This window comes from Anastrepha ludens, chromosome 3, assembly GCF_028408465.1.
Source record: "Anastrepha ludens isolate Willacy chromosome 3, idAnaLude1.1, whole genome shotgun sequence".
Taxonomy (NCBI): Eukaryota; Metazoa; Arthropoda; class Insecta; order Diptera; family Tephritidae; genus Anastrepha; species Anastrepha ludens.
The window spans coordinates 63,936,702-63,963,564 of record NC_071499.1 but is presented as its reverse complement, the minus strand read 5'-3'; the positions used below and the strand labels follow the sequence as shown (position 1 = coordinate 63,963,564).

Genomic DNA, 26,863 nt, shown 5'->3' with positions numbered 1-26,863 from the left:
TAATAAAAGTCATTACATTTTAAGACTTGCGTCAAAATTGTTTGGAAAAGTGTCACTTCCAAAAATCGCATTAATGTGATTGCATTGAAAAAATTTTTCAATATTTTTATAGAGGCTTTTTAAGGATCGATTCTGAGACGATTTTGTACAAACAAACAAAAAAATACAAAAATAAAAAAAAATATTTTTGAAGTTAATTCAAATTTAATCTTAATAAGTTTTAATTTTTATAGCTTAAATTAAAATAATACATTTTATTTTTATTTATCATTTTAATTATTTATCGAAAAAAAAAAAACCGAGATACATACATATTTTCAAACCGGCCTAGTTCACGCAAATTTTAATACATATATTATGTTTCCCAAATATTTCAGCGGAGTCTAAAAATATAATAAATTTTATAGATCCGGTAGAAAACAATTTTTTTTTTGGGTGAGTCACTCTTACGTATGTTTGTACATACATATATAGGGTTTTCCAATAAGAGGTATTATTTTGATATTCAAAGATAAATGCTATTTTTTAATATAAATAAATGATCGGATGTTTATTTCATTATAAAGAAGAAGGTATGCCGTTAATAGTGGAAAATAACATCAGGCAAATGACCACTACGACCACGCTTACAGGACAATATCCCTTTCATGAAATTTCCCATAACCGAACTGCAAAGTGGCTGCCCTATGTCCTCGAATTCCACGAATTCCATGTTTGAGGTTTTGAATCGACCTTGGGCTGTTGGCGTAGACCTTTTCTTTCACGTGGCCCCAAAGAAAAAAGTCACAAGGTGTTAAATCACAAGATCTCGGTGACCAATTGTGATCACCTCTTCGAGAGATAACTCGGTCCGGAAACTTTTCCCGTAAAAGATCAATGGTTTCGTTGCTTGTGTGGCACGTAGCGCCGTCTTGTTGAAAAGAAACGTTGTGCAGATCAATACCATCCAATTACGGCCATAAAAAAACGTTAATCATCTCTCGATAGCGATAGATAACACCTGTTATTCGAAAACCCTATATATGTATATATACACACTTAAAAAAATGATATTTTCATATCTGAATGAGGGTATCTATTTAAGTTTGAATATATGCAACAACAGTGAGAATATGTCATATGTGATATTGTCATCGTCAAGTCTGAAATTTTTTAGGGTAATCATACACAGAACTTTTTGCCATACGAGTGCGTTTTTACTTTTATATCTTAACACTTTAGAAGCAACCTTCCTACAAATAAATAAAAGTGAAACGGTTTCTTCAATTTTGAAATAAAGGCTTCTTATGCTTAATTGTTACGATGCACAACAACAATTGAAAACTATTTTTCCTAACAGCAATCGTCCTTTGACAGGCAACAGCCGACTTTCAAGTGCAATTTTGCCATGAAAGAAAATTTTCTTAAAGCTCATTTGCTCTCTGGAGGCGGAACAAAGCAATATACCTTTCCTTTTCCGTATAACTTTAAGATACCCAGCAGAAATTGGAAATGATACTTAATGGTACGATAAAATATATTTGGGGGTGAGGTACGCTACACTAGACAGGGTACCGTTAGATGAGCTAGACGAAGACGACCGGTGATTTACACTACACTAACAGGGTTAAGTATACTGCTACAGCAACCACAACATAAACTATATTTATGTTTCGTTTTAGTTTCAATTCAGAAGATATATTACGTTTCAAAAATATTGCCATTAGATGGCGGTGGGATGGATATACTCGTATTTCGAAAAACTGAGCCATATTTTTATAAGATTACTTTAGGATAGTCTGCTTCATAAGCCTTTAAAGCGTGAAAACTTGCCCACAATATTTACGATATGGCATATCATTCGAAAAGTAAGTGTGATGATGTCTCTGGGGAGAAGCCGATGAGTTATGGCCTTTCTCGACGAAAAGAAATCGCACTCATAAAAGATCCTCCTTATGCTCATCCTAATGAGATGGCCACCATCCAATGCAATGGCCTTTGAAATGTTAGAGAGATAGATTCTGCCGAATCAACCATCAACTATCAATATTGAAGACGATGCAAATGCACGCGAGAAAGTTTTTGGACCTTTGCACTTTTGCGAACGGCCCGTATGGCAAACAACAGAACAATGAGCTTTACGACAGACATAGTGCTGCGAATAAAGAAATATCTAGTGACTCCGCTGGCTACGACATGTCGACCGTATGGATACAAATGCTCTAGCTATGAAAATATTCAATGCGGTACCACATGGTGATAGCAGAGGTAGAGGAAGGCCTTCTTTACACTGGAAAGAACAGCTGAAGGACTAACTGGCGCAGGTTATCAGGAGAAAGAAACGACTAGCGTACCTTGTTAAACTCTGCCAAAATCGCCTAATCGCGCCAATCAAGAAGAAAAACCTACTACTTGGAAATATTGACTGCATAGAATTCAATGAAAAAAATTTTACTGCGGTTTACAGAGTTTTATCAAGAAAAAATATATTTGTATAAATTTATTTTTTTTGGGCGATTACTCCGACAAGCAATCAAACAATTATGCCGATAATCTATTTTTGTGTTTTTTGTTGGCGCCAACCAAGCCTTCTTTAGGGTGCTTCGGATAACGGATTGTAATGAACTGAGTGACAGAAATGGAGTGAAGAGCAAACGTATGATCGTTCTTTTGTGTGAAATAGTTTAAAAATGCTCACATTTAATTTTTTCTTTAATAAGAAGAGGGGGTCAAATACAGGGTGGTCCCTCTAGCGGAATTTAGTTTAGTTCTACTAAAAATAAAAGTGCTAGAAAATTGCGGTGTGCATTTAAAAAAATAAATAAATAATTGGCGTGTATACTTCTGTTAGGTGTTTGGCCGAGCTCCTCCTCCTATTTGTGGTGTGCGTCTTGATGTTGTTCCACAAATGGAGGGACCTACAGTTTCAAGCCGACTCCGAACGGCAGATATTTTTATGAGGAGCTTTTTCATGGCAGAAATACACTCGGAGGCTTGCCATTGCCTGCCGAGGGGCGACCACTATTAGAAAAATGTTTTTATTAATTTTGCTTTCACCGAGATTCGAACCAACGACCTCTCTGTGAATTCCGAATGGTAATCACGCACCAACCCATTACGGCGGCCGCCATCGCGGTATGCATTTATATAATAGTATTTTTTGGAAAGAGTAAAACTTGCCATTAAACGTGGAACACAATTTCATGCAAATGACTTCCCGGCTGGCTTTAGCAATGGCAACTTCGATGTTTCAATTATTAATTTGGCACTGGATGGCTGGTGTAACATTTACCTCATGAACATTTACCATTATACTATTATGGACTCAATTTGCAGCTTCTAGAAAGTCATTGCTGTCACCGTTACGTCTGAATTTTCCACTTTGATATTTTTCTACTTTGTTCAAGCGAAAAGCGACACATTTTGTAAATGTCTAACCATACACTAAATTTGTGATGCAAAACGGATATTATTTCAGCTGTCAAATTCAATGAAAAACCGATCTTTAAATTCTAAATGCTAGCTGGACCACCCTGTATAATTAAAATTAAACTAATATAGGCTGAGTACACTACACTTACCTGGTACTTTTGTTCCAGTTGCATTTTGTGTCGCAATTCCAGCTCCTTCGTCTGCTCATGAAATGTATGGAGAAGCATTTGTTTTTGTAGTTCCTGCTTCTTTTTTAGCTAACATGCAAATAAATTGAATAAGAAAAAATGTAGGATTTTAATATATTGCCAAGTTCTCTGTTATTCTTTTGTATATACTTAAACATAGCTAAGGTATTTTTAATCCACATGTAGGTACATACATATATGTACGTATGTATGTGAATGCATGTAATCATACATACATATGAGAATATTATGTTTATAAACACACAATAAATGGATTATGTCCAAATATTTGTTTTACATACATACATGCGTACATACATATGTACATATGTTCATATATTTTTATTTCATCATCTGCTCGCGCTTAAAATTTAATGATTTTTGTTTTTATCAATGTCTAAATATAAATTGGCAACACACTCTTTCAACATACCACGTTTCCATGACCTTAAATCTGTATGCACACATACATATGTATGTATGTATTTTAGTTTTCATGGGTAGCGCGTGGCATAGCCGAAAAAAATTATTATTGGGCCGCACTGTATTTTGTTTCCATGCGCAACAGCAAGAAAAAAAACAAAATTTAAATGTAAGGGGCTTAAGCTTCCCCCTATGGTGGGTGATCATATTTTGTTGTAGAAGGAATGTAGCCAACAATGTTTTGACTGTTTAAAGGGTTTAGAAGATTACTGTAATAAAATAAAGCCAAAACAACATGAACAACTGAACGCTTCCCGCCAGATGTCTTTGGTGAGCCATATCAGGTAATACTATATTGCGATTTTAAAGGTGGTATAACAGTAACATTAACATGGTATAACACTTCAAAAAACTTCTTTAACAGTTTTGTACTTGCTGCAGCCAGTTGTGTGCTGTAGCGCTTCAAAATGAAGATTAGGTAGGTTGGTAGGTGAAATGGTTGAAATGCCGGTGGTCTGGCACTCCTCAAGCAGCACTAAAGCACCGTTTTGATACCATTATGAGACCTCCAACAGGCAGATATCTACAGCCAGCCAGAGCTGTTGATATAATGGAGGAGATTGATTGGATTTAGGTGGGCGCACTAACCAAAGCTGTCGAAGAACGGAGCGTCCAGTGCCCTTAGTCGTCTAGCTGCCAAACCCAGACATTTACAGAGAAAATGCTCTACAGTCTCCTTCTCTGAAAGGTCCCCACAGCCTTTGCAAAGAAGGTTCAATGGTAACGCTAGCTTTTACACGTGTGTGCCGATCGTCCAGTGACCGGTAAACACAGTTACGAGTTTGGAAATTGAATGGCGAGGAGTCCAAAGGACTTTCCGAGTCCTTCGTATATCGTATTGGGCTCAAAATCTTTTCGAAATAGCACATGAAGAAATGGAGCTCCATCTTTTCTGCGCTTTTCTGAGAAATAATTTGTGAAGTTCTGTGCATAGCTGATTTAGAGAAAACCCCTGCTCCGACTCCCGATTCCTTCTTAGAACCGTCAATGAAGATTATAAAAAATACAAATTAAATAATTCGATACATTTTTCAGCACACTACAACAAAGGTGAAATGCCGGAACATGTGACGAAATTTTTTTTTTTTACTGTTAATGGCCCCAATACTGTACCGAATGCAATCATTCCGCTCTAGTAATATGCACGTCAGAAAAGAGGCACGCTCTGTCAAGTCAAGCCTCAAAAATATCGATAAAATCATGGAAACCGTGTGATCGGATCGCCATTTGAGCACTTATTCCATTGCTCAGATGTCGAAGAGTAGTCAAAATATTATTTGGATAATTTGCATTAGACTGATCCCAAGAATAAGTTCGATGTATGGGCCGATTGTGGAGATACATCAAGTAAAGACCTTGCTGGGACGGTATAATCAGAAAAGATAAACAAATCTCATAAACCTTCATAAACACAAATTTATAATGCACACTGGAATTACTACCGGTTATTGCAAACTGATCGAACAACTTTTGGCGATTCTGCGACCACATTTGCTTCTTGAATGCGATGCCAAATTTAGAAGAAGTAGAAGTAGAAGTGATACGGCCGGAAGAAAGACACATACGCTCCAGCCCAACCCAGTACCATTTAAGCTTTATTGAAATAACTGAGTCTGGATGAGGTAATGTGAAGAGTAGAGCGTACAAAAGATCTTAAGGTCGAAACCTCTATCCACATGAACCTAACTATCTGTGAGTGTTATACAAAATGGCGTAAGATCACTTTTACTGGTGACGACAAATGGATTACATAACAAAAAGATATCACAAAGCCCGGATTAATGGCAGAGAAGGTTTTGCTTTATGGTGGTATTCAGAGGGTTATAAATTGTTCCCAACTGACCAAACTGACCAGCGCAAAGCAATAAATTGGCCTGACACGTAAAGATTTGGTAATTAGAGAATAAGAAAGATGTTTTTTACCCCGCCAGTGTGCAACATATCTTTAACAACACGCCAAGAGCTCCGAAATCGTGGAGGGTGAGTTATATCGCATCCGCCGTATAGTCGAGACAAGGTGGCACCAAGCGATTATCACATTTCAAAGCATTAACAAAATATTTTTGATGGTACAAATTCGGTCTCATGAAGGGCCTGGGGCTGTGAAGGAAGGAGAACTTCTTCAATAGCGACAAAAACCGGCCAAATTTCTTCTGATTCTTACGAGACTAAAATGTGGGTCCATATTTTGTAAACACTCACAACTTAGCAGATCCGGTAAACACGTCAATGAATAATAACTTTTATTTTTTGGGAAGTATAGTTTCGAAAATCTTCATAAAATTGTTTACATTTATTGCGCAAAACAAAATTTAGTTCGCCAAATTTACAAAACTTTATGCCCCAATTTTATTATGTAATTTTTTACGACTAAGTTTTATGGCACTGTCGTGAAAACATCCGGAATTTTGCGTCATTTCGCCTTGACGATCATTTACTTAGGAAAAGTGGGGGCCCTAGGTTAGAGAAAAAAGCGAGAGGATTACCTCAGCTTAAGGGTGAGCTCACTTCCTAATTTATATAGGAAAGAGGCTCTCTCTTATTGAGAAAGCTTATTGTTAACTCACAGGCGGGAAAATAATAAATACAGCTCGTTAAATGTACGCTTAAGTAAATAAAATACTAAAACGCCAGATTGTAGTCAATTCGTGTGAATTGTAGTCGTCAGAAAAATATAATTAACGCAAACTGAAAGTTCGTTTGCTAGTGAAGTGACTGAGCTCGAATACTCTGAAAATATGACATTTTTAAGCGAAACGTCTTCGCAAAGACTGTAATTAAATCGTGTTCCAATATACATATGTATATGTGTATTAATTTGTTTAAAAACATCTATCTTAACAAAATTATCCAATTACTTCTGAGGCGATGCTCATAAATTTAACGCTTCTTCTTATTTGACAATCAATGTTGTTGGCAACATTTCACGGCAAGCCAAATGTATGTTGCTGGCGAAATTTCCCGGTTGTGAAGTTAGTACTAGTCTTAACAATAAACAACAACAACTATTAACAATAAAAACAGGTAAATGCCTTAATGGTACCGTGGACTCAAGTTGTGCGTTTTGGTATTCGCCTCCACCACCGAGTACAAAAATCCCTGATCTGCAACTCCTGCACTATTTTTAGAAGTATGGTGCTGTTTTCTCGGCAGCTATGCAACCCGTTTATTTGTTCGCCTCATATCTATTCTATTATTTTAAGGATCTTTCGCCGGCCTGGCACTTTTTCTTATTGCTGGAAATGGAAGGAATAAATTAAGTAAAATCTTACCTTTAAATTCCTTTCTTCTTCATCAGCAATATTCTCAGCAAATAATTATGGCATAGAACAAGAAGGGGGAGAGCTGCCAAAGTGATTTAGCAATGCGGCGTGGAAACAGGATAATTCGCAAATTTCTTAGAGAGCGAATTACGTGCCGTGAGAACATAGCATTATCGCAGCGTTTGGAATTTTAATTGTCGATTTTTATGACGTTGACAGCTAAAATAACATCCGCAATGTGTCCGAAATTTAGTTTATAGTTGGACACTTACAAATATTAATTGACTTAATTTTTCCGTTAAGAAATAATGTGACGTCAACCTTACAGAGACAATTCAAGAGAGAGAGAAGGGCCGAAATTCGCGAAAATGTAGTGCAAAAATGTCCTTTGTAAAGTCAGCCGTGGAAATCATTTGAATGAAATTGGGTTTCATGCTTAATGGCAAGGTTTACTCTTTTCATTAAAAAAAATCGTAATTCGTAATTATGGTAATTGTTTACATTGTGTGGCACATGGTAAAATTTGTCTAAAAGAGTCGAGTGGGAATTGGTGCCCAATATTGACCCTAGTACTACTTATCTGAAGGAAAGAATAGATTTTTTTTCACCGTTCAAAAGCTATTAACAAAAAACGCCTTATAATTTTGCGCTTTTCAATCACTAAATACACTTAGGGTTCAAACTTCACTTTTTCTTTACACAAGGTAATCATTTTCTTATTATATTTCCCACCAAAACTCGGTAATAACTTTAATATATTGTTAATAAAAATGTAAACAGTGTTTGAGTGCCGAAAGAAAAATTAACTGAATGATGCTTGGTAGTGGCACTCTATTGAAATGCAGCGCTAATTGAATTTTTTATAAGATGTTAGAGGGTCAATTAACTTAATATTGTAAGATTTACATATTTACTAATATATTGACGGAGGCAAAAGCCAATCACCTACTCATCTTAACCTTTCGAGATTACCGAAACGAAAATAAGTAAATAATAAAAACTATAAATTGTAGAAACTGGGAGGGAATAATATGCATAAAAACTATGCAAACTGCATAAGACTTTACATCTTACAAACACTGGAAAAAAGACTTTAGTATCGCTGGATTTAAAGCTAACCAACAAAAATAACATTAGGCGTAGCCTTGTGAACTAGAGACAAAGAGTTGTATGTCCGCTACCACTTCGATAAACCTAAAACTTTTTGTTTTAATATACTTACATATATATATAAAGAGTGACCAGATTGGAGGTAGTTCTTCCCAAAATGGTTTGTTTGACAGATCACACGTGATTACTGCCAAACTAAATACATACTTTTTTCCAGTATTTATTGACATTTCATCATAGAAAGGCTTACGCCTCAACAACGTATACAAATCGTGCAATTGTATTATGAAAATCGCAACGCTGAAGAGCAACCCGAAACCATTCAAGAGCAGCCATTACGTCCATTGAAAACAACCGTTTGGTGCGGCCTATGGGCTGGAGGCGCCTATCGCGCCAGGATAAACGACGTTTTGATGTCGGAAATTGAAGCGCGTGATCTCCACCACCATTATCTCCCGTCTCGGACCAGTGAATTGGCCCCCAAAGTAGTGTGATATCACACCTTTAAACTTTTATTTGTGAGGGTATGTAAAATCTAAATGCTTTGTGGATAAATCAGCTTCGATTAAGACATTGGAGGTCAACATTACTAAAGTAAGACCGAGAGACCGACCGAAGTCCTCCAGCGAGTCATTCAAAATTGGTGTTAACGGATGGCCGAATTATGGCGAAGTTGTGGCGAGTAGCTTTACACAAAAATAATAAAGATTGCCTAATCAATTTGAATTTTCGGTGTTTAATTTTAATTTAAAATCCGATGACTCTAAAATGATCACCCGTCATATATATATATATGTATGTATATATAGTTAACTGAGCTCCTCCTCCTATTTGCGGTATGCGTCTTGATGTTGTTCCACTAATGGAGGGACCTACAGTTTCAAGCCGACTCCGAACGGCAAACGGTTTTGTTTTTTATGAGGAGCTTTATCAGGGCAGAAATACACTCAGAGGTTTGTCATTGCCTGCAACCGTCCCCGCTATTAGAAACACATTTTCTATCTTTTTGGTGTTTCATGCGCGGAGATTCGAACCTACGCAGTTCTAAATCGCAGTCACGCACCAACCATTCGGCTACAAATTTAGTTAGTACTTACTTTTTTCTGCTCCATCTCCAAACACAAATCGGCTGAACTTATTAAAGTACTCATATTTTTTTCCTAGTGCTTAGCTAATTTTTAATTTCACGACTCTGTTCAACTTCGTTTTACGTAAAAGCCTGCTTCATGCAACATTTATTACTAGAAAAGGTTCAGGAACGAGTGACCGTGTAGATTGCTGAACCAGCGTACTTGTTTTAACAATAAATAATAAACATTTTCTGGTCATCTAATAATAAATGTTCTCTACTGACTTTAGATGTCTATTATAGGGTGACCAGATAGGAACGATAGAAAAAGAAATTTAAATAAAACTATTAGTTCTTAAGTTCAAACTACACTCATGCCATTTGGAGTTGTTATTCATATAGCCGCCTCGGCAAAAGCGTGTAGAATGTTGGCCTCGAGGTGGTCCAAAGTGGTTGACTTTTTAACGGGAAAATATTATATTCGAGGAGTGTCAAGTCGCATGATCGTCGGGAGATGACTCTAATGTAAAATTTCTCTTTCACAACTTCTAGCGGTACGTTGCTTTTATAGCAGGAAACGCCATCTTGTTGGAACCACGACTCAGATATATCGATGTTGATGAGTTCTGGTGGTTAAAATCGCTCTGCACCAAGAACCATTGACTGTACTGGCGTCGCCTTTACACTTTCGAAAAAAGTTAAGTCTAGTGACGCCGTCATGCCATAAATTGCACCAAAGAATCAATCTTTGTGAATTGTGTTCGCTCCAATAACGACAATTTATCTTGTGGACATAGCCACCGAGCCAAAAATAGACTTGGTTTAAAAAGATAATTTTTTCGGTCAAAATGCGGATTTTCGTATTTACAACAGAGCCGGAATTTCGATATTTTTCGGCAAACATAAAACAATGTATGATGAAATGTCAAACCTTACTGAATATTTTGACAGCTGGATAACATTGGTAACTTCAACTATCATTGCTATCTGGTCACCCTTTATAAATTTATAACATATTGAATTTTCCTCTTATAAACATTTTATAAAATTCCGTAGTGTCAATGGTTTTTTCTATCTTTTGCTGTAGTTTTAAAATAAAATCCATTCATAAGAGAAATTTTCAATATTTATCTCAAATATTTGTATTCAGTAAATAAAAAAACTAGTCTTTCGAACTGACGGTTTATAAGTAGAGAAGGTAAACAAATTGTTTACGCGTGAAAAAAAAAAACAGTTCAATAGAAATGCAGTTTTTGTTTTAAATGGATATGATCAACTTTAAAATGCATTATGAAAATTTCAATGAATACAGGTTGGCAGAAAAGTATGAGACTAAAAATAAAATAATGCGAATTTTGAAATTAAACTAGTTATTTTTCTTGTAGCAGTTTACAAAACCCTTCTAAGTGGACCGGTAGGCCCAGACAACAGAGTTTAAGGGGACAGATACCTGTAAAATTTCGATTTTTTTTTTTTTTTCATAAAATGTTAATATAATCCTTTAAATATGTGTCAAAAAATGTTTAGAACGAAAATTGAATTGAATTTCTTATATTATATATAGATCGTCAACCGTGACGACTCTATTCTTTGCGTTCGAGCGCTGGGAGAGGTATAGTTACGTTGCCGACTTTCGAATTGGCGTACACGATAACTCGAAAAGTTATTGACCGATCTCCCTGAAATTTTGCACACATTTTTTTTATGATATTACTTTCTATATGAATTTAAGTTTTCGAAAATTTTTCGAAAAAATAATAGGAAAATTCGCCCCAAAATTCATTTTTTTAAACATTTTATTCCGCGAATTTTTTTTTCCATTTGTTTTTAATTCATATAGAAATTATGACATTAATAAACAAAAAAAAATTTGGTTTTTTGTATTCAGGTTACTGACGCCGATGCTACAATGCCCGCCGATTGAGAAACCCCGCTGCTACATTCCTGGAAGAATTGAGTGTACATCCGCCATTTTAAATGATTAAAATAAAAAAAAGTTTTTATATTTATTATTTTAATGTATAAATAAACTGTATGCCAATTTTGAAAAAAATATATCGGCTTCTTCATTTTAAATAATTTTAATGGAAATCAGGGAAATATGGCCGTTTACAGGTATCTGTCCCCTTAACCTACACAAATTGCTAGAAGGTAACTGTGTTAGCATAACGCGCGACTCACGAGGCAGCTAAAGCTCTTCATTTGGGATGGGTTCTGGTTGGAGTCTGATAACGATCGGGGGAGCAAATATTTATAAAGTTCGTAAGGGAGTCTGTGAACAAACAGTAAATGAGTTTATAGATCAAAAGCCTACTTCCCTGATTTAAAGATTTAAAGCCTAAAATCTTAACTACAGTTAAGAGCTATGTTATTTTTGACTAATGTCAAGTGTTTCCATTGGTAAGAAGTTAACCTAAACAGCTGATTCGTGTTTACAATTGAGGTTAGCTGATAGTTGGCTACTTAAAAAAAACTTTTTCATGGCAGAAATTCACTTGGAGGTTTGCCATTGCCTGCCGATGAGCGACCGCTATTAGAAAATACTATCAATTGATGGTTCATGGCCGGCATTTCAACCTGTGCACTTCCGAATGGTAGTCAAGCACCCACCCATTCGGTTACGGCGGCCGCGAAATTAAAGAATATAAACTGATAATAATGGCGGATCAATAGTTAATTAATTTATAAATTTTTACAAATTTTTCGTCTTTCCTCCCACTGTGCATACGCTACATTTTTTGTTTAGGGTTTTCTGCACTCTTTTGGGTGGGTGTAAATACATATGTACATGCATACGAGGCTGTATGTATGCACGTATGTAGACACGAGCGCGAATATAAAAATATATTTTTATGAATGTTGGACTTTCAGCGTTATCACATTTGGCACATGAATTTCTTTTTTATTTGATTTCACAGCGGCCATTTCTTGAAAATTATAATTAATTGTACAATACATATAAAAATTTGAATAAATGCGTATGTACACACATATATCAAGTAACTAATATGCACATATATGTACATTATGTATTGTACATACATACATATATACAAATTCATTTTTGTATGGAGTCTATGTGTAAAAGGTGTTTTTTTATAGGTCTAGTCATTTCAAATTAAATTAATTTGATTAAGTATCGTTTTTATTGGCAAGAAAGTACTGAAATAAAACGAAAAAAGGGAATAAAGAGACATACGAGATATTCGAATGATGACTAGGTAGGTAGGTAGGTTAGATGGCAAGAGTACCCCTAGTACACTACAAGTAGCACTTAACTGCCGTTTTGATACCCTACGAAAAAATTTAGGAAAGAGAAAACCGTCTACAGCCATCCAGTGCTGTTGACGTAGTAGGGGAGAGAAAAGAAATCTAAGCTGGAGAATTTCTTCAAGCCATCCCCAAAGTGCACGCTAAGGAATCTCAAGCGCCTAGCCGCCAGAGCCGGACATTTGCAGAGAAAGTGCTCAACAGCCTCTTTCTCTGCAGGATTCCCACAAATTCTGCGATAGGGGTTATACGGAATTCCAAGCTTCTCCGCATGAGTATCGATCACCCAGTGACCAGTGAACACCGCAATGAGTTAGGAAATTGAATAGCGGGGGATTCCCATTACCTTAAGCTTTTTGCTTATATCGTATTGAGGCCATAGTGTTTTCGTAATAGAACACGATGAGACAGACCTCCATCTGTCTTGCGCTTTTTTTTTAAAGAAATTGTGTAGTTTCCCTTTAACAACGGTCAAGGGGACACCGATGTCTGAGAACAGGGCAACTGAAACCGGTTCTGTCGACCCCTTCCTGACAAGCACATCGGCAATTTCATTTCCCTCTATATTTCTGAACCCAGATAAGGGAAATGTTTCCGCACGTTTGAGACTTTGGACTTCCTCCTTACAGGAGTTTACCAGAAGACTTGCAGCTTGACTATCGGAAAAAATATTAATGTCTTCCTCCCAATAGCGATCCCTAAACATTTTGCATGCTTGGAGGATCGCGAAGACCTCTGCTTGAAAAACGCTGCTCATTTCCGGCAGTTTAAAGGATTCCGAAATATTGGCTGATATAGAGAAAACACCCGCTCCCACTCCAGATTCCATCTTGGATCCGTCTGTGAAAACAGAGCTACCAGAATGTTGACTACTGGGAGTTCTTTTTTTTTCTTGGTTGCCACGATAACCGCTAACGCGATTTTGGCCGAGTTTAACAAAGAGCACCAGTTCTTTCTTTCTCGTGCTAACCAGCGCCTTTTGGACACACCAAGTGAAGCCAAGTCCTTCTCCACCTAATCTTTTCAACGCAGAGGAGGCCTTCCTCTTCCTATGCTACCACCAGCTGTTACCGCATCAAATACTTTCAGAGTTGGAGCGTTTGTATCCATTTGGACGACATGACTCAGCCAACGTAGCCACTGGATCTTTATTCGCTGCGCTATATCTACGTCCTTGCTCCATCACCTGCGATATTCGCTGTCGCCAACGTGCAAAGATCCAAAAATCTTCCGCATAATTTTTTTAATCTTTTTCTCAAGCACTCCAAATGACGCCTCATTGGATATTGTCATCGTCCAAGCTTTTGTGCCATACATTAGGACGGGCATGGTGAGCGTTCCCATGACAGTCGGTTCTAAGTAACCGGAACGACCTGAAATTATATCCGGCCAAGGGCTGTCACTTCAGCAGCATTCCTCCTTATTTGTATGGGGAATGTTATGCTGCTACAACGGGCATTATGAGAGCCTTGTGAGTGTTAGTTTTGTTCGTCGAGAGAGGACTATACTACTCAATTGCATACTTAGTCCAAAGTAGCACTTGATGGCAAGAGAGATTTTTCGTTAAATTTCAAGGCTGACATTGTTATCGGTTTTAATGCTGTTTCCTATACAAACGAAGTCTTTTACTACTGATGGAAAAGCGAATGCTAATAAAAAACAATAAAACAGGGGGCTATTATCCAAGCCTGGTCACTCGCTCCTCAGCCAAAACGCCAAAATTTTAAACTCGTGAAAGCTGAGCTTCCAAGGAGTAGAAGCACTGATGATTTTACCTAATCAAAATCAAGACAGTTAGCGCAAAGAGGACTACTTGATGTTAATTATATTGAGTCTCAACGTGGACGCATATCGGAAAGTGTTCATTTAAAACCTACCACTACCAATAAGAGTTGCGGCTGGGCCAAGCAGTTATGTATAGAATGAATAGGCATAGAACAATTGTACTATGTAGTATTATTTTCTACCAAAATTTTCGACTAGCCGCTGGAGTTAATGAGCTAGGACGGTTTGTGAAGGTACTAATCATGGCACTCGCCAGTTTTTCACATTACCTACAGTTTGTTTCACAAATCTACCACCAACGACTGATGACTCCACCGCAAAGGGCAGTGTTTTGTAAACTGCTACAATAACAACCAGCAGATTCACTTACGTAGAATCTCTTCCTTACAAGTGATGCGTCAGTCAATTGGTCGTAAATACCTCTCTACTAGAGCGTGATGTATGCGTTATTCTTAGTCAATACTTTGAGGTCTATTATCTAATCCCCTAGAAATTTTTTTTTAATGATACACAAAAAATATCAATAAAATGTCCAATAAGCTATTCCAACCATCAATTTTTTAATCAGATAACAGTATATCGTGTGACAAATCTGCAGGTGTGAGTGCAATGCAATTATGTATGCATATCTGCAATTAAAACGAGAGGTCGTTCGTTGGAACGGTATACCCCTTAATGAGAGGCGAAAACAACAAGAACAACAACGTCAAACTTGTTTTAGTAAGGTTATGAAAATAATTAAATCTATTACGATGGAGATGTGCAAAAAGATAAGGTCAAAGTATGTAGTCGATAAAGTGTTTAGCTGAAGGATGACAAAAGGAATAGAGTACAGAAGGAATAAAAAACAAATCAAAGCAGTGCAGTAGCTATTCATACAAAAGTCAATTTATAGCACCACTTACACTGCTTGATGTATTCTTGGGAACACCATCGTTGATGTAAAACATGTGAAATAACACAAATAGTACACTTGTACATACACACACACACACACGTACATATGTACATATATACGATCAAACGATACATATATATAAATACATATCGGTCCCGTATCCGTGGCGAGCCCTAACTTACGATTTGGTGGTTTGTTCGCTCGCGTTAGCTTTGCTCTGACCGTGCACCGATACTGGCGCGCACAATATAGCATCCATCCGAACTTTATTTTTAGCTCATTCGCCGTTTTATTTAGAAATGCGCAAAATACACATTTTCGTAGAGACAATAAATAGACTCATTAAGTTGTACATATTTATATTTAGAATCTCTGTGAGAGTGATAGGTTGGAGGAGAGCTGGTTTATGAGCCAAAAATAATACAACGGTTGCCGAAGCCTTTGCTTTTAGCATTCCTGTTGCCTCTACCTCTGTTTCTATTTCGATGGCGATGGCGATGCCGACGATGTCGATGCTGGTGCTGGTGCTGATGCTGATGCAATTGCCTTGGAAGTTGTGACTTCAAATAATGTTGTAGATGGCGTTGCTGCTGTTGTGCTTAACACCAACGCATTTGCTACTCACATTAATACATATTTCACACGCTAGTTTATATGCAAGGAAATTGAATTAATGGAGTTTAGCCCTACGACCATATCTGTACTTATTTACAAACATTCATACATATGCATATATGTCCAGTGTATTTTTATCACTATTTAATTTTAGAAATATTTATAAACAGATATCAAAAAGAAGTTGAAATTAATAAAAACACATGTAATTAGAGGACTAATATAAATTGCTTTTTGAAAAAAAAAAAAATAATAATAATAATTGGTGATATCAACTATCATCTCATAATGAGCTTAATCTATATTAAAGTTTTTAATTGCGTTAATAAGAAAATATGAAATAAATTTTGTTGAAAATTACGTACAAATGTATGTACATTAAGGCCCATCACTCCCTATATCTATACAAAAACATCGGTACTGTTTTTTTATTGTAATTATAATATTTATTAGATTCTAACACTTTCGGCAAAAATATTTTGAAAAAAAAAAAAATTAAGATTTTCGTGAGCTGGTCCGACTTGAGATTGCTTCCAAGAATGGAATTTTTTATGAATAAAATTAGTTTTGAAAAATATTTTCCCCAAAAAATCATTTTAGGTAATAGAAGAGTTTAAGCTTGAAAGGTCTGCATAGAAATGTTTCCAAATTTTAGCAACAGAATTAAAAAAGTGATATTTGCGAAAAAAATTAGAAGTTAACGGGTGTGAAATGACAATTTAAAAGTGTGAAAAGATACATTTCTAATAATACCTCCACATCGGTTACGAGTTGGATGAGTTATTAAAGTTTTCCTTAAAACTGACTTCCAAGAAAAGTCAAAACATTAAAAACATATATAAAGTTAAGCTGAGTTCTTAACGTCTTCTTTAAATCTATTTTTCATAAAAAGTAAAACATACCAACAAAAATCTTAAAATTGCCTGACCTTATTCAAATCTCAAGTCTTCAAAAGGCTATCTTCCATTAAAAAGTTTAAAAATTTTCTTTTTAATTTGGGTGAGTTAGTTTTCCATAGCCTATCATCCTAAAACAAATATTAAAAACAAACTTTTATTAAGCTGTCAAGTTTCAAGGTAAAAAATACCAACAAAAATCTTCAAAAAAAAAAAATACCTGAGCTTTAAATTTTAAATTTTAAAGTTTAAATTTTGTTTACAATTTGGCTGAGTTATTAAAGTTTTCCATAAGCTTATCTTTTAAAAAAATGTAAAAACAAATATTAAAAAGAAATTTACTGAGCTGTTCAAGTTTCCGTAAGCCTATCTTCCAAAAACAAAGTAAAAAAATTACAAAAAAAAATCATTTAATTATTAAAATTCTAAAAAACAGTAAAAAGAATTAGAAAACAAAATTTTGCTGAGTTATTAAAGTTTTCCGTAAACCTATCTTACAAAAAAAAAAAAAAAAAAAAAAAAAAAAAAAAAAAAACAAATTGGATGAGTTATTCAAGTTTTCTTTAAACCTATCTTCCAAAAATTAAATAAAAAAGTTACAAAATCCGTAAACCCATTTTCCAAGAGATGTCAAAAAATATCTACAAAATTTTTACTTTTTTATTTCCATTGATAAAATTCATAAATATTCATAAATATTTTCACGCAGACCATTTAATCGTAAACTCTTCTATTCTCGTAGGTTATTTTTTTGAAAAAATGTTTTTAAATGCTAATTTTATTTATAAAGAACTTGATTTTTGGAGGTATTTTCAAATAGGCCCAGTTCAGGTAGATCTTAATATATTTCCGAAATATTTCGGCGGTAGTAATAAAATATAATAGACTTTACGAGTCTGGGGGAAAAATAGCAAATTTTTGGCGAGACACTCTAATGTACATAAATTATAAAAGTAGTATACGTAAGTATCTTTGATCTTTTGACAAAACAATCTATCTGACATTTTGTTTTAAGAAATAATTTCTTTTTTCTCACAGAAATATGCGTAAATTTATGTATGCAGTTAAATACATACCTCCAATATCTGTTGATCTATATCTGTTGCGTTTGGTTGCATTGGCTTGTATTCAAAAGAAATTGTTCCTGATGTTATATGTAAATGTTCATCATTTCCGGCTTCGCGCGCAATATCTGCAATAAAGCAAGCACCGAATTGAGAGAGCAGAATATGAATCATATTTTTGCCAACAACAATACTTGAATAAATGTTTATGATTTACAAAATAGTGTAGGCACACAGAAATGAATGAATGAGTGGATGTAGAAAATTTAATAAAAGTTTTGATGTTCTTTTCTTTAGTTTGTGGTGGTCCTTGTGACATACTGATACATAAAAACTACTACACATACTACGAGTTATGGCTAATGAATTAGATAGTTCATAAATATATACAAATTTTCTATGCACTCATTTATAGAAATGAATACATCAACTTTTCCGCGAATTATGACCAATGGATTCTGTTTTGTTATTAAACATTTTAAGTATCGACATAAACATTCTGGTACAGTTACTCAAAATACTGATCAAACGATGTAAACGAACATTTCAAACATTTTACTTATGATATTACTATGTACCGTTAGGCTTGCTTTTTCTTATTACGTCACTTCATTCGTATAACTGTTTCGATTAATTATTTTGGTTCAATAGCAGAGAACCTACAGGCAAGCAAACAAAAATCGATAATTTGTACTTTTCTCATAAATTTTTCAGTGAAAAAATACATTGTACTCGGGTATTTTTTATTAGGAGTTTTTAATACTGGTTCCGGCACTCGACGTGTAACCAACTTTAAACCGCTCGGGCATCAGCTGTCTGTTAATTGGCAGTCCTGAATATTGTTTACAAGCGCGCGGAAACATTTTGCCGAGAGTAAACGCGAAAAAAGAAAATCAGTAATGGATTTCAAACGTAATAGGGTGACTGCATTATATTTGGTTGGAAAATGACAACCAGCGTGGGCTCGAGCACGCTGAAAGAAAGTTTTTGTTTATCGCACCATTACTCGTTACAATGATACTGGTAGCATCGCGAAACGTCATGGAGGTGGTCATCAAAAACTACAACGTCACGTGAAATGATTCAAAAAGTGAAGAAGCGACTTAAACGAAGTCTCCGACGAAGTGCCAAACAAATGGCAAAGGAACTAAAAATATCTGACCGTAGCATCCGCCGCATACTAAAAAATTATTTTAAAGTCAAGCCTTACAAGATCCAAAAGGCTCATGATCTCACACCAAAGCAGCAACTAGTCAAACTTGAGAGAGCGAAGGAGTTGTTTCGTTTGGCCGAAAGCGATAAATTTCCGAACATTGTGTTTTCTGACGAGAAATTTTTTCAAATTGAGCAATTCATAAACTCCCAAAATGATAGGGTTTATTTGACCAACCGTTCATACGAGAATTTGATTGATCATCGATTGGTTACCAGGAGGCAGCACCCACCACAGGTAATGGTTTAGGCCGCTGTAACCGCAGATGCGAAAATATTATCCGAAAATTATTCTGAAGGTTGCTCTGAAGCCGTAGGCAGACAAACATTTCAGTGGCAGACCATCGACGTTTCAATAGGACTCGGCACCGTCTCTCAAAGCTCGAGTGAACCAAGAATGGCCAAAAAACAACGTTCCGAATTTCAAAACGTCCACACAATGGCTCTCAAAATCACCAGACGCGAATCCGATGGATTATTCTCTCTGGGCCATTTTGGAGAGCAAGGTCCGAACTAAAAAAATTACCAGTCTCGAGGCGCTGGAAAAAGCCATTATCCGCGAGTGGGCCCCAATACCTGCAAGTAACATTCGGGTAGCTTGCGATTCCTTTCTGGTCCGTCTCAAGGTCATAGTCAAGGCAGAAGGTGGTCATATCGAGCAAAAGTAAATTGATTCTTAATTTTGTATTATTTTCACACATTTTTTAGTTTGAATTGAATAAGAGTAATTTTCCAAACTAAATTTATGACCTTTTTAATTGGTTGCACTTCGAGTGCCGGACCCTGTACACACCCTAAAGGACCAAAAATGTCACATGCATCTGCAGCAAAATATTTATTTTTTATTATTATACTATGACATTAGTTTTTTTATATTATTTACATCTAACATACATACATTTACAATAATTTCCTGAAAATCAGTTTTTTGCAAAAAATTATATACCACTTATGAATGTCCGTGGCCAAATATTTATGTATACAATTATAATATAAACTCCATAAATTTTACAACAAATACTATTTTATGTAAATAAATACACGTATGACACATATACATATGCAAGTATGTATGTACTATTGAAGTTAACATTGTAAGAACTATTCCATCGATCATAATTCAAGGAACTGCTTTCCACACACGAGATGGTGATAACTTAAAAAGAAAAATTTCCAGAAAAACCGCGTTAAAACTTAATTAAAAAAAAAAAATAATTGTAATACTTTTTTATGAGTCAATTCAGTGATTTTTTATTTTATCGCAATCCAAGTTAAAATGAAGGAAGCAGTTCCTTCGTTTGGTTATCCACAAATTATTTGTATTAGTATTTCTTATACGCTGAGTCACTGCGTTAAATTCGACAGTCTGCTAATTTACTGTGTTTAACTGTCGATCTCTACAGGATATAACTTTTGTGGAATAGTCTAAACATCTTTAAGCTATGGCCAAAAGATTTATCTAGAAAAAGAATGTGTTGGTATGCTAATGAGTTGTTTCTCAAATAACTCATATACGAGGTGTGTTCAAAAAGTATCGCGAATTTAGAATTTTTGCAGGTTACGTATATTCGAATTTCGATTTTTTTGCGGCGATATGTTGGTACTCATGTCTTTCACTTACGCCGACGAGTTTGGCTATTTTGAATATTCAGTTAATTGTTCACAGCTGCTTTGCTTGCACGTGTTTCGGCTCGTCTTCGATTTTTACCTATTCAAAAAGGATGAATCAAAGAACCTGTATGAAATTTTGCGTGACAAACGAACTTAAGTGCGCGGATGCATTCCGAATGTTGACTGTGTCACACGGAGAAGCTACTTGGGACCAAAGCAACGCTTATCGGTGGTGCAAAATATTCTCAGAAGTGACGAAAATGGTATTGACCAATCGTCGAATCACCGTTAGAGAAGTTGCTGAGGACCTAGACCATTCGATTTTTTTCAATGATTTGGGCATGGGACGGGTCGCCGCAAAATTCGTACCAAAACTGCTGAATTTCGATCAAAAGCTACATCGCATGAACATTGCTAATGAGATGTTGGACTCGCGACGACTAAAATTTGCTCCAGGTTTATGGTTATGAAACCAAAGCTCAATCTCCTCAATAAAAATTGCCGCACGAACCGAGACCGAAAAAAGCGCGCCAAGTTCGGTCGCATGTAAAAGTTTTGCTTACCGCTTTCTTCGATTGCGGGGCATTGTACATCATGAGTTCTTGCCACAGGGTAAAACGGTCAATTAAGAATATTACCTGCAAGTTATGCGCAATTTGCGTGAAGTTATTCGCCCGAAACGCCCGGATTTGTGGAAGAACGAAAATTGGCCCTTGCATCAGATCTGGCCCCCCTTTGACTTTTTCTTGTTCCCGAAACCGAAGAGGCCCATGAAAGGTCCACGCTACGCTACGATTGACGAGACAAAGACGGCATCGAGGAGGAGCTGAACAAGATAAAAAAATTTGATTTTTTGAAGTGCTTCGAAGATTGGAAAAAAACGTTGGCACAAGTGCATAATATCTCATGGGGATTACTTTGAAGGGGACAAAATAGATATTAATGAATAAATAAATAATTTTGAAAAAAACACAAAATTCACGATACTTTTTGAACACACCTCGTATGTAAAACACATGTTTGGAAGTCTTTTGTATGGAAGAAAATACTCAACTCCTAAGCGAAAAAAAAGAAAACACAAATAAACCACACTTTTGAGCCACTTTGTAATAAAGGGTGACCAGATTGGCAATACTTATTCCAATAGGGTTTTTTTTGACAGATCACACGTCACTGTCAAGCTAAGTACATAATTTTTTAGTAGTATTCATTGACTTTTCTTCATGTAAACACTTACGCTTCAACAACATTTACAAAATGTGCAATTGTATTATGAAAATCGACGCGCTCAGGCCAACTTATGGTGTACATACCCGTCCTGGCTTAATGGCTACGTCAATAAACAAAATCGCTGTGTTTGGGCTGAGGAGCAACCCGAAACCATTTAAGGACAGCCATTACGTACATTGAGAACAACCGTTAGGTGCGGCCTATGGGCTGGAGGAATCATCGGCCAATATTTATTCTCAGACGAGATTAGCACCAATGTAACAGTGAGTGGCGAACGCTATCGCGCCAAGATAAACGACCTTGTGATCCCGCAAATTGAAGCCCGTGATCTCCACAATATTTGGTTCCACCAACACGGCGTTACTTGCCATACAGCCGTGAAACAATGGAATTACTACGTCGTCGTTTCAGTGAGCAATTTATCTCTCGTCTCGGATCAGTAGATTGACCACCAAGATCGTGTGATATCGCACCTTTGGACTTTTATTTGTTGGGGCATGTAAAGTCTAAAAGCTTTGTGGATAAACCAGGAAGCCAACATTACTGAAGCTATTCACGAGATACCGACTGAAGTCCTCCAGCAAGTTATTCAAAATTGGTGTTAACAGATGGCCGAATTACGGCGAAGTTGAGGCCAACATTTGAAAGAGATTATCTTTAAAAAATAAATTCCATGAATGGTTCTACATAAATATAATAAATATTGAATTCAATCAATTTGAGTTTTCGTCGTTTTACTTCAATTTAAAATCCGATAGCTCTAAATTGATCACCCTTTACTAATATTGAATTGGCTATAAAAAGTTTTTTCTAATAGTGGTCGCCTCTCGGCACGCAATGGCAAGCCTCCGAGTGTATTTCTACCATGAAAAAGCCCCTCACAAAAAAAAAATATCTGCCATTCGGAGTCGACATAAATTGTAGGTCCCTCGATTTATGGAATAACATCAAGACGCACGCCAGAAATTGGAGAAGGAGCTCAGCCAAGCACCCAAAAAGGGGGCAAGCGCCAATTTTATATATATACGAGGTGTGCTCAAAAAATAAGGTGAAAGGTTCAAATTTTGAATTCAAATTTCAAATTCGATTATTTTTTTTTTATGTTGGTACACTCGTCTCGAAGACATGTGCACAAAAAAATGTTTACAAGGTCGAGAAGATGTGCATGACGACGCCCCAACACATCAACAACCGATGAAAAGGTTGAGAAAGTGAAGAAATTTGTTATAGAGAATCGTCGAATCACAGTTAGAGAAGTTGCTGAGGATGTCGGCATATCGATTGGTTCATGCCATGCAATCTTTTCGGAAATTTCGGGCATCATGCGTGTGGCAGCGAAGTTCGTTCCAAAATTGCTGAATTTTTACCAAAAACAACGTCGCATGAGCATCGCTCAGGAATTGTTGAATGACGTCAACGAAGATCCAGATTTGCTTAAAAGGGTCATATGGCTGGTAACGAATCATGGGTATATGGTTATGACATCGAAAGTAAAGCCCAATCGTCCCACATGAAGAGTTTAGCAGAGCCCAAAGGCGATAGCAGAAAATCGCCGAACACGCAAAACACGTGTATTATTTATGTCTCTCGCAAAAAAACTAAATTTGCTAAAGCCGTGAACATACCTTCGAGACGAGTGTACCAACATAAAAAAAAATAATAATAATCGAAAGTGGAATGTACGTAGCGCACGAAACTTAAAACCTTCACCTTATTTTTTGAGCACACCTCGTATATAAAAATGCGCGCCCAGAATTTAAAAATTCTGCATAAAAAGTTGGAAATTGTTAAAATTTCCGGAATTTTGTACAAAGTTTGGAACTTTGATTCATAAGGTTTTTCTTTAATAATGAACTGTATTTTTATATAAAATTAATGAAAACAAAATTTACCACGAAAGATAATGCGAATATTGTACACAGATGAAGTGACTTACTTCTGTTCATCTTAAAGCTTTCGGCAAGTTTTTTTTTTTTTAACTTGACCAAAACAGACGCTAACAATCAAATATTTACATTGACTAAATATCGAAGGCACATGCAAATTTTTCAAGTAACAGTACAATAATATGGTAAGAATGATAGGCGGGGACATGATAAAAAATAACAAGAAAGTGCTGCACATACAAAAACAAACAAAAAATATATACCTTTACAGAATGAAATTAAATAGAAAATAATATTGATGCACATATCATTATTTATATGACGTATGTATGCATATGTATGAGGTACATATGTCTGTGTGCATGTATCATATTAAAACAGGTTGACTCTGTTCACACACTCACGCTCTGCTATTGTCATATTTTGTTATTTGTTTATATTGCCACTTTTGTTGATATACATATATACGTACGCATGTATGTATGAAGATATGTATAGGCGTACAATGAATATGCGTAGTATGCATTAAATAAATAAAATCTCATTACTGCATTTCTTCTATCTATACGTATGTATGTATGTACATATATGTGTGCACGAATGCATAATCATGTCAAGAGTCGGCGAGCAGAATGTGACAAGCGTTTTCAATCAATTATATGAATTAATTATGAATGTATGTATGTATGTATGTACATAGTATTTATTGTTTGCTGTAAATTTCGAAGTTTTCGTAAATATGTGCGTATTTATTTACATCAATACGAGCGCGTGTTTACGGCGCTTAGAAAATATTACGTATGTATGTTTACATGTTCAAGCGATAACATAATTTATTTCATTCTCAAATCAACCTACTATATATCAGCATATGCACATATGTATGTATGTACCTGTGTAACATGGTAATGCCGCCATTAGCACATCGAATAGTTTTTAATTAAATGCAAACACTATTGAGACACATTTTTTACGAGAAAAACATCAACACATATCGAACGTTTTTAGTTTAATTTTAAAGTAGTACCCGTTATTTGGTTAGAAATTTACGTATGTATACATATATGTATTTATATTTATATTTGCACGAAGCTAGAATATATTTTTTATATGTATGTTTGTATGTATGTGCTTATGCCAAATTTAAGATCAGACAAATATGCGCACTTGGATTTCCCACAAATATCCACACAATGAATTCACAAATTTGAAAAAAGGACAATATTTCAACATTTATTTATTTGACTGATAACTACAAATGCAAACCAAAATAAATATAAAGGAAGTCACACTTGATTTCAATATTTGGGATTCTGTTTGATGAAATTTATTTTTTGTTTTTATTATTCCGTGCTTCTTCTCACTTATTCTGTTTACTGATAATACAAGTAATAATAATAAAAAATTTAAACGATGTAAAAGAGACGTTTCTCAATTATTTACTTCTACTTTGAAATTGTTTCAATTGTTGTTGTTTGTTTACTTCTGGTTTGTTTCACATCACTTTTCGAAATAATTATTTAATTTGTTTCTTGTTTTTTAATTTTTTTTTTATTTCTTATTTACCGTGTTTCGATTCCGAGTGACCGACAAACGATCAGCTTTTGGCCGCCAACTGAATCTGACTGTTGCGAGCACGAGCTAAATTACGAATAAAAGCAATGTGCTTTATCAATTTCATTGGGCAGTGAGTACCCAACTTGTCCATTACTCGGAGATACATACATACATATACACATTTGTATATGAATGTAAATACTAGGAACTCAAAAGTTGTATATAAAAACAAAATATTCGGGTAAGTGTCTCGGCTTTTGTGGTTGTTATTGGCCGCATGCGTTTGTTATGCTCTCACCGACTTTTTGGCGCATGTGTGTTTGTACATCGAAATCGGAAGGAGCCACTCGTGAGTATACAACCTCTATTAGTCTGGCATTCGTTCCAACTGTTTCTCAGTTTACTTCTTTCTAATAAATATTCGATTATCGAATCAAATTTTTTATTCTGTGGGACTGGCTATATTGCTTATACTAAAAGTACACAAAATCTCTATACACCTGCTCGATATATGTAGATGTACAGTTATGTGAAAAATAATAAGGCTAGGAATATATAAACATCATTCTAGAAGAATCGCCGAAATGCTTGGAGTTTTAAAACAATGGTCGCAAATGCAGTAAAATGGCTTCCGGCCGGATAAATTACACCTTCAGTGCAAAAGAGTATAATGCGTACACACTTATTTAACTCATCGAAACAAATAGAACTTGATGCAGATGCATCAAGTCTCATCCAAAAATATTAAAAGCCATACCGAAGCAAATTAATTTAATTTTTTATTAACTGTTGGACCACTACATTACAATATACCACTATAAAAACCACAGAATATTTTGAAATGCAAAACCGACTTCCCTCTGTTAAAGCTTAGTTGCCTTAACGCCAAATCGATACAAATCGGTCCCGGAGGATATTTAACAAAGTCATTTTAATAAAATGTTTTGTTCTGATAAAAATTAAGGTATCTTTATTTTTTCGTACTCACAATCGAATATTCTGAAATTAAAATGCATTATAACAGTGTGCGACAAAAATCAATTTTTTTTTTGTTGTCCAAGAAAAATTCCATATGCACGAGAAACCATAGATTTTAAAGAGTAATGATGCATGCCCAGACATCCATTCTCTTATAAGCTTAATTTCTTAAAGTACTTTAAAGTTTCAAAAGCGAAGAGTAATAAGTGGTATACGTTGCGTATACTTTATTTCTTAAGAAAAAAGTTCAACTATATTTTGTATGTTTTTAAGAAACAACGGTTTATATTATTACTTTTTTTGTTCAAAGTCATACATTAGGGAATTTCAAGGACAT

The 26,863-nt window shown here is 35.4% G+C and overlaps 1 protein-coding gene across 6 annotated transcripts in view; it reads right to left on the bottom strand.

The window, feature by feature from the left end:
* The window catches only part of LOC128858099 (histone deacetylase 4), a 66,309-nt gene that overhangs the window by 16,216 nt on the left and 23,230 nt on the right, over positions 1–26,863 (bottom strand). For 3 of the 6 annotated variants that reach the window (XM_054094075.1, XM_054094069.1, XM_054094070.1), the window contains 2 exons: positions 18,065–18,180; positions 3,561–3,668 (listed from right to left, as the gene is read on the bottom strand). In XM_054094075.1, coding sequence (XP_053950050.1) covers positions 3,561–3,668; positions 18,065–18,180 — 224 coding nt within the window. Of the gene's footprint in view, positions 1–3,560; positions 3,669–18,064; positions 18,181–24,884; positions 25,530–25,557; positions 25,647–26,863 lie in introns of those variants that run through there. The other 3 variants (XM_054094074.1, XM_054094072.1, XM_054094071.1) reach the window with 3 other exon arrangements.